The sequence below is a fragment of the Urocitellus parryii genome, chromosome X (genome assembly GCF_045843805.1).
Source record: "Urocitellus parryii isolate mUroPar1 chromosome X, mUroPar1.hap1, whole genome shotgun sequence".
NCBI lineage: Eukaryota > Metazoa > Chordata > Mammalia > Rodentia > Sciuridae > Urocitellus > Urocitellus parryii.
In genome coordinates, this window is record NC_135547.1 from 77,138,537 (window position 1) to 77,147,014 (window position 8,478).

Here is an 8,478-nt window from a genome sequence, read left to right on the forward strand (position 1 = left end):
CCCATCTTCTCCCAGATTTCCTTTCTTCTCTCCCCATTTTCCTGCCCCTGCCTCACCAGCTCCTTCAGGTCTCTCTTCCCAGCCTTAGTTTAATCTAATCATTCATCTTCAGTGGGATCATCCTAAAAATGGAACTTGGTCAAATAATTGCTTTTCCTACATACTTCAGAAATTCTCCATGACCCATAGGACTGATGGTATTAAAGATCAAGCTCTTCTCGGGCTGAGGTTGTGGCTCAGTGGTAGAGCCTAGCATGTGTGAGGCCCTGGGTTCGATCCTCAGCACCACATAAAAATAAATAAATAAAGACATTGTGTCCATCTACAACTAAAAAAAAATTAAATAAAAAATTTAAATTTAATAAATTTTAAAAAAGATCAAGGCCTTCTAGTAGAGTAGAAGAAAGAGAAAGTGAGGAAGTGGGGGCGGGAAGGAAAAGGGAGTGGGGCGGGAGGAATCTTGAAGTGAAATTAATTTCCATGCATGTATGAGTTTGTCAGGATAAACCCAACTACCTTAAAGATCCAATTAAAAAAAGAAAAAGAAAAACAAGGAAAAAAAGATCAAGGCCTGCTCCAGAAGGCCCTGTGTGTTCTGCCTTGTACAAGCTTCAACCAGTCTCATTCCCTTGAGTGCCCTCCAGCAGGCCAATGAGCCTTTGTGTAAAACTTGTGGATTTTAGCCATTGATGCCCCTTTCACAAACCTGCACCTGTGTAACAGCTGTCCCTCCCCACATACCCTCCTTGGCTGACTCAAGTCTTACTTTAAAACCCAGCTCTTTCTCTGGGTAAATATATCTTCATATCAAGGCACAGAGCAAGGCCAAGAAGGATGCACCATGAACAGATTAACAGTTGCTATCTCTGTGAAGGACCAAAGACAATCAGGATTGAGAAAGAGTTGGTCAAAGTGTACTTTAAACTCACCTGTGAAATTTTCTACTTTTTTTTCCTTTTTTTTTTTTTTTTGAGGTGTTGTGGATGGAACCCAGGGCTGCACATATGCTAGGCAAGTACTCTACCGACCACTGAGCAACACCCCCAGCCCCTTTGATTTTTACAAGGAGATCTTATCATGTATTTATTACTTGTGAAATATAAAAGCAAATAAACTAGTTGAGTACGAGAAAGTCTTCCTTAGAGTTCCCAGGCAGATGGAGCTATTTCCTTTTCTGAGATTGAATAGCACCATTTGCTATATTTTGGGAAATACTGATTTAATGAATTTGTTTGTGCCTGCCTCTCTTTCTGAGATGGGGGAACCCCTCAAAGATAGAAACTTTTCTAATGCATGGTTCCAGTGTCTAGCAAAGTGTGTGATCTGAAGCAGGTGCTCAGGGAGTGCCAAATCTAATGAAGTGCCTTTGCTAGTGGGCTCCTTCAAAAAACCTCACTATGGGGCAACCCTGTTGCTGGTCCTCAAAGGCTGATTAGATTCCTTTTCACAATGTTCAATAAAAAATATCTTTGGGAATCTGAAATGTGGTCAGTGGAGTCTCTAGACTTTTTTGGTTGTGTCCAATGAGGTCAGGGCTGCATTGGAGCCCTACAAGTAAGGATCCAGTTCAGTGCCAGACTTGCCATTTGGCATGCTTCTGAAGGTACTGCTCTCAGCAGTAAATCAAAGGGCAAGGGATATATCCCCAAACATTGAACCTGTCAAGTTCAGTCCTGATCTGTATTTCTTTCTTTTTTTAAAAAAAATTTATTTTTTAGTTGTAGTTGGACACAATATCTTTATTTATTTATATGTGGTGCTGAGGATCGAACCCAGGGCCTTGCACATGCTAGGTGAGCAGTCTACCACTGAGCCACAACCCCAGTCCTGTATTTCTTTATTTTCTTTTTGTAGTACTGGGGTTTGAATCCAAGGGTTATCTACCCCTGATCTACATCCTCAGCCCTTTTATTATGTTTTTAACTTTTTAAATGGAGTCTTGCTAAGTTTCTGAGGCTGACCTCAAACTTACAATTGTCCTGCCTCAGTATCTGGGATTATAGGCGAGCACCACTTTGGCCTGATCTGTATTTTTTAAATGGAGAGGCCAGCCTAAACAAACAGGCTGTCCCATACACAGTAGACTAGAGAGGACACTCAAGAATATTCCAGGCTTAGAGGGAAGGGTTTATCTGTGCTCTGAGAAGTATAACCTGGAATCCCATCTTAACGCAACTTTCGCAATTTTCCAGATAAATCTGAGCCCCCAGGTCAAACAATTCTTCTTTGGACCTATCTGTTACACATAGGCAAAAGGGCAAAGGAATGGTCTTAATGGTCTGATTGGATTGGTGGCTTTTAGAGTTGAAATTAGTGCCATGTGGCCACAGATGTGCTGGAGGTGAGGAGTCTGCAGTCATGTTTGAATTCCCTTAACCAGTCCCAATATTCCATTTGGAATAGGACAGAGTTCCTGAGGTCTTAATCCCAAGGAGAGAAGGGTGATAGTGGTGGCAGCAATAGGTAATGCTAACTGTCCCCTCCAGCCCTTCCTGCTCCTCCCATCTCATCCAGCTCCATCCCAGTTGTATACCCCACCTTGGCCCTCAGAATTGCTGAAAGCACATCAGAATATGTGGCACACCCTTAGACCTCTAAGAAGTACACATTCAGTCAGCCTATCTCTTTGCAAGTAAGTTTATTTTTATTTACATCACAATTGGTGGCTTTATTCCTCCATCATTTGAGATAATTGACATCAGCAGCCGGAGGGAAAGTCCGCAGTGAAGTCAAACTCGTTCTGCCCCAGCCACAGCTCAGGAAGCTCATTGGCCCGGTCCAGTCCCAGTTCCACCACCAGTGACATCAGCACCTCCTCATCCACTGGGTCAGAATCAATGATAGTAGGGCTCTGGGAACCAGCAGAAGGAGAAACTGATCCTGTCCCTCCTCCCTGAGCCCCAAAGCCCCAGTTTTGCAGAGACCCTGCCTCCCCGGGTTGGCCTGGAGTGGCGGCAGCCATCCCATGATACTGGCTATTAAGTTTCTGCAGCTGCATACTAGCCAGCAGGTGAGGGGCAGGGTGCAGGTTGAAGGGTGGGGGCTTAGTGGGAGGGCTAGCAGTAGGAGACCCTATTGGTGATGTAGATCCAGAGGAGCTAGTGGGAGCCCCACTGGCCTTGGTTCCATTTGAGGCTACCCCAGGGTAGTGCAGAATGGCCACTGCTTTGCGATCTTTCACCCCCAGGTTAGAGTAGGCCAGAGAGTTCACCTCCTGGTTGGTATCCTAGAAGACAGAGAAAGGCACACCATAGTACCCCATGCTCCTGGCTTGTTCCTCATTATTCGTCAGACCCAGAAGGCTCCCACATGCACTTCATATGGGGCTAGAAATGAGGAGGTATCAAGAGGACTCTTTGGTAAGTTAGGCTCTGAGCTCAAGTATCCTTTTGTTTTCATGGCTCTGGAGCATTGAGCTCAGATCTCAGTTCTAGCACCCACCCACCATCCTAAGTGGGTTGAATGTTTTCATCTCCTTCCCAGGATGCTCCACCTCCCAATTTAAGTCATTACCTTGTCCCTCTTCTCTGCTTCACTTTAGTCTCTTTAAACCAGTGGTCTTGTTCCAATTCTTCTTTTCTGTTCCTTCCTTGCCATCTTTTAACACACCCCATGGGTTCAAGTTGATATTTAGGCAAAAGCAATTCTCATTCTCCCCAGAGAAGTCCTGCTGCTCAAGGACACTAGATACTATACCTAGGAAGGCCTGGCATATGACCTCAGAAACAATTCATTTTTTTCATGCCTCAGTGTCTCTACCTGTAAAATGGCAAAACTTACCTCCTTTGCAGGGGAGGTGCCACCCTTGACATCAAGTGCAGGCCTCGACATAGTTGGCATTTCAGTGTCTTGGCAGAAGTGGGATTGATCGGTGGGAGGCGGTGATGCCAGCTGGAGCTGTTGTGCTGTAAGTGAGAGAAGAAAATGATAAGTACAAGAAGCTTTGCTGACTAAGAAAGCACTAGCAAAACCTAAACAGCGTAACTCTACATAGCTACAAGGTTATGGTGACAGGTTTAAACCCAAGACCAGAGACTGCCTAGGCAGAGAGGAGACCACGCTAGAATTTTTGCCTGAGGCTGGAAAGGTGCTTGACTAAGCCAGGTACTGCCCAGGAGGCCAACTACCCGCATCACCAAGATGTAACACGTTTTCTCATGCAAGTAATTTCAGAGTCCCAAGTTGGGGCTATGGGTTAGGAATGTCACTGTCCCTGGTTCTGAGGAGCAGGAATGTCCCTGAGTAAGTAGCATGTTGTGACAATAGACCAACAGCATCCAGGCTGGAGAGCTTAGGTCTCCACTGAGTCTGGAAGAATGTGGGAAGAATTCAGGGCAAGGACAATCTTGAAAGTTGTGGAGGCTGCAGCACAAGTAAGAACAAATTCCCAAAGCAAGTGTCACAGGGCTCCAAAGCTCTGCATGTCTGTGAGAAACCCAGCCCATGAGGGTGGTCTGTGGAGTCTCAGAGGCAGCTGGAGCTTAGAAAGCTGAAAGCCTAGAAATCTCTGTTTTCTCCATGTTTCAAGTTCCTTCCAAGACAGCAATGGGCTTTCCCAGGATGCCTGTCCCCAAACCCTGAACTCAGCCATACAATCTATATGTGAGAATAATTCATCCTGAAGGGAAACTGAGGCACGGAGATCCAGTGACTTTGCAGTCAGGAAGCAGTGGTTCTGGGATCAGGATCTAGCACTCCTATCTATGTCCACATGGCTCACTTGACCACTGGCTAAGTCCTCATACCTGGAATGACTCAGATGGCTTCAGAAAAATTGTCTCTCTGGCTCAAATGCCAAAAAGATAAGAGGATGAGGGCAAAAGAATATCATCAAACCAGAAAATTTTAAAACTTGGGAAAATTTAAGTTGTTTTCCTAGACCCTTAGTTTTAAGAAAAAAAAATCCCATGTATTCTACTCTTCATGATCAATCAGAGATATAGAATTTCATATGTATAAAAAATAGTCCAAAAAATCTTGAGGACCTTTGGAAAAGAGTTCTAATCTTTCTAAAGAGGCTAGAATTCCCCCCACACTAACCCTTCCCACCCTGGATCTGAATAATCATCAGGAAATCTGTTCCGACACTTTAAACTAAAGTGGCGTTTACTGCCTCACGGTATCATCTTCGCACTAACAGCGCCGGGTGAGGCGTGCGAGGAGGGGGGTGTGAGAAGAAAATAGAGAAAGGGGAAAAATAAAAACAAAATACGAGGGAAAAAAAATCAGTTGCTGGGTCCCATACCACTGCTTTGCTCCTTCTCTGAGGCAGCCCTAGAAGATTTCAAACCAGTGACCACAAGACAACGAGACTTTAACGCGTGCGGTCTTCAAGACTCCTTCATTATTAGGCAATTTTCATGTCGAAAAAAAAAATTCTGGGGATCCCTGCCCCTATTTTCCCCTTCCCACTCCTATGCCGCCCGCCCGATACCTGGATGAAAAAAACAGCAGCGACAATAACACAAAAAGAGGGAGAGAGATGGGGGGTGGGGTGGGGAAGAAAACAAGAAAAAAAGTAAATCTGTTCTGGTATCAGTTCTCCGGGAAGACCACTTTGCCATGTCTCCCCCTTCAGGCTGGGAGCTCCCCTAGGCGGGGACCCTGTCTGTATTCAGATCTGTCGCTTCAGCTCACCCGGCCACCCGCTCCAGCGCCCCCCCGGCTTGTGTCTGTACTCCGTAAACGCTCAGCAAGCTTTTCTGAATCGTCTCAAGCAAGAGGCAGTTGCATTTCAACCTGGTCCTGCTTCCCCGCTTTTCTGTCCTACCCCTTCACTCCTCAGCCCATTGGAAGGCAAAACCTGGCAGCGTGGAAATGTTCCATTCCGCTTCCCAAAGCCGCGAGCAGACCACGGCGAAACGGCTGCTAGAGGCGGCTGGGAAACCCAGAGCAACAAGTGCCTCCTCGCCCGCTGGAGCCTCACGGACCCCGACCACCGTTCCCGGTCCCGCCGTCCGCCCACAGGTTCAGACAGTCCCTTGAGAGAGCAATCCCCTCCCGCTTAGATGAGGTGGAAAGGGAGCAGAGAAAGAGAGAAGGGAAAGGAAGGTAGGGGGGCGTCGCCTTTAACCTGTTGGGGGCCCAAAAGTTAAAATGGCACCAACCGGATGGCTCCATCTCGATTGCTATTTTCTCACTCAGGAGAAATTTAAAAATCCAAAGAGCACTGCGGCTTGACTTGGACGCGTTCTAACAAGACCGGTCAGTTTCGCCACCTGAAAACTAAAGGCCGGATGTTTGTGGACAGCGCGGCTGCTCGGCTCACCGTATCCCAGATGGAGCCGCCCGAACTCTGGGCGGCCAGGCGCGTACCTGCCCCGGTGGGCGCGAGCAGCTAGACCACTAGGGCTTGGAGCGTCTACTCCCCAAAGTGCTGTATCAGGAATTGATCCTAGAGACAGCATGGACCGGCGGGGAGAGGAGCGGGGTCTCAGCCTCAGAGGCGAGTTTAGGAGCCCCGCAGTGTTTCCGCACGCGGGGGCGCACTCTGGCGCCGGCAGCAGCCGCCACTCCTGCGCCTCACCAACACTTACCAAGCGCCCGCTGAGTACCCGACGCGACTGAGGCTGAGCCTACCCCCAGCCAAGCCACCCGCGGTCAGTGCTATAAGCCCGCTAAGAGTGGGAGAGGTTCGGAGCGGTGCGGTAACTTGCCCAAGGTCACAGCGCTAGAAAGTGGAGAAGCCGGGATTCGCAGCCAGGTCGATCTGACTCCAAGTCCAGCGCTCTTCAACGCAGGGACTCCGAGCGCTGCCGGGCCGCCCCCGTTTATAGGGAGAGGGGTGTGTGCGTGCGTGCGTGCGTGTGTGTGTGTGTGTGGGCGTGTGTATGTGTGTGTGTGAGAGAGAGAGAGAGACAGAGACAGAGACAGAGGGAGCGCGCGCGCGAGCGAGCTGAGGTAGACTGGGTAGTGGAAGCAAGTTGCCCAAATTCGCTAACTTCCAACCCGCAATTCTGAAGAACTCGGCCCGAAAAGCCCCTCTCGCCTCCAGCCCCTGAAGGAAGCCTGAGCTTTGTGCAGAACCCTGAGCTGGATCGTCCAGATGCGGTCCGGACGATTAGCAAAGTCGGTGGAAGCCCAGACGGAGAAAGCGCGGGCGCGGGGAGAAAAGGTGCTGCGGTCTCCTCAAGAGAAGCAAGCGCTGGGTCCGGCTGGCCGGCCGGCGGGCGCGCAGGCGAGCCAACCCGCGCGCTGGCTGACTGGCGGGCGACGGCGGCCCCTCTGCCCCTAACAGAGCAGCTTTCAAACAGAAAACAAGTCCCCAGAACCCTCTGGCCCGCCAGCCACCGCCCGCTCCTAGCGCCCGCTCCTCAAGCCGCTCCGCGGGAGTCCTCGTCTCCACAGCCCAGCCCAGCGTCCTACCCGGCGGCCCGGCGGCTTACCTTCGCAAAGCTGCCTGCCCTGGAGAGAGGAAAGCACGGAGCTCTGAGAGACGCGGGCGAAACGGAGGAGCCCCCAGCCTCTTGGCACGCACACACGCCGCCGCCGCCGCCGCCGCGAGCCGGTCGTGCTCAGCGCCAGCAGCCGCGCCGGTGGCCACCCGACCCCAGGGCGCCTGGGAAAAGCCCGCACCGCCGCGCCGCGCCGCCGCACCGCACCGTGCCGCGCCAAGCAGCCCGGGCCCGCGCCCGTGCCCGCCCGCCCGCCCGCCCGCAGCTTCGGCGCCGGACTCCGGGGCGGTGGCGGTGGCGGCCACCGCGTTCCCTTCCCGGCGCGGGGGACCCGGCTCTCAAGCCCCCATTGCCGCCCGGAGAGCCCTGACGCACACGCACACGGCAGCAAGCTGGCTTCGGCTAGGAATCCCAGAAGGACAGACCCCCTTTCCCCCCTTTTTTTTTTCTCCCCCCAATTTCCACGTCTTTATAACCGGCTTAGGGCATTATTAGCACATGTCCTGGCTCGTGGGCGAGTTGGTGGCAAAATCTGAACTGGATACTCACGGAGGGCCAGAGCGGGTGCTGTGCCTTCCTCGGCACTCTTCCTCTTCGCCGGGAACAGCCCCTCACGGACAGGCTGTGGGAGGGCAGCCGGGCGGAGCGAACCTCCTCTCCGCAGCTCAGCGGTGCCCCTTCTGCAGTTGTGCCGCCGGGAACATTTTATAGCGGTGGCTGCCGTGTGTGGCCCTTTAAAGGCGCTCGAGCTGGTGCAGTCACCGCGGATCGTGTGAAAGCGAAGGGCCGGCTGGGGAACTGAGTACACGCGGCCCCGCCAGTCCAGCAGACTTGGGGACTGGCCACAGCTCCCGAGGTGGGGCTGGCGGGGCCAGGCTATGGGCACCCCTCGCCCGATGCCCCTTTCAGTGCCTGCGCTCCTAAAGCTGGCGGGGCCCTGGGCCCGGGACGTGAGCTCTCCCCACGGCCCTGCATGGACTTGCCCAATAAATTCCACTTAGTAATTTCACTGAGGCGAAGGAGAGCTGTTAGTGTCTGTTTTCTGACCTAAATCTAGCGGGTGGCCAGAGGGGTCTTCAGGGGG

The 8,478-nt window shown here is 51.5% G+C and overlaps 1 protein-coding gene across 2 annotated transcripts; it reads right to left on the reverse strand.

The window, feature by feature from the left end:
* Positions 1-2,621: 2,621 nt before the first annotated feature.
* Positions 2,622-8,070, reverse strand: Cited1 (Cbp/p300 interacting transactivator with Glu/Asp rich carboxy-terminal domain 1). 2 transcript variants are annotated; one of them, XM_026414024.2, is made up of 3 exons: positions 7,944-8,070; positions 3,781-3,905; positions 2,622-3,226 (listed from the first exon to the last, which is right to left on the reverse strand). In XM_026414024.2, the coding sequence occupies exons 2-3, from the start codon at positions 3,838-3,840 to the stop codon at positions 2,699-2,701; spliced, it is 588 nt and encodes a 195-aa protein (XP_026269809.1). In that variant the 5' UTR covers positions 3,841-3,905; positions 7,944-8,070; the 3' UTR covers positions 2,622-2,698. The 2 variants fall into 2 exon arrangements, with proteins under 2 accessions (XP_026269809.1, XP_026269810.1); XM_026414025.2 differs by lacking the exon at positions 7,944-8,070 and adding an exon at positions 7,386-7,460.
* Between the last annotated feature and the right edge of the window lie 408 nt (positions 8,071-8,478).

Coding starts and splice junctions, on each gene's coding strand:
- Cited1 (XM_026414024.2), bottom strand. CDS start 3,840: ATGCCAACTATGTCGAGGCCTGCACTTGATGTCAAGGGTGGCACCTCC. Junction 3,227..3,780: donor GCACCTCCCCTGCAAAGGAG/GTAAGTTTTGCC, acceptor TCTGTCTTCTAG/GATACCAACCAGGAGGTGAA.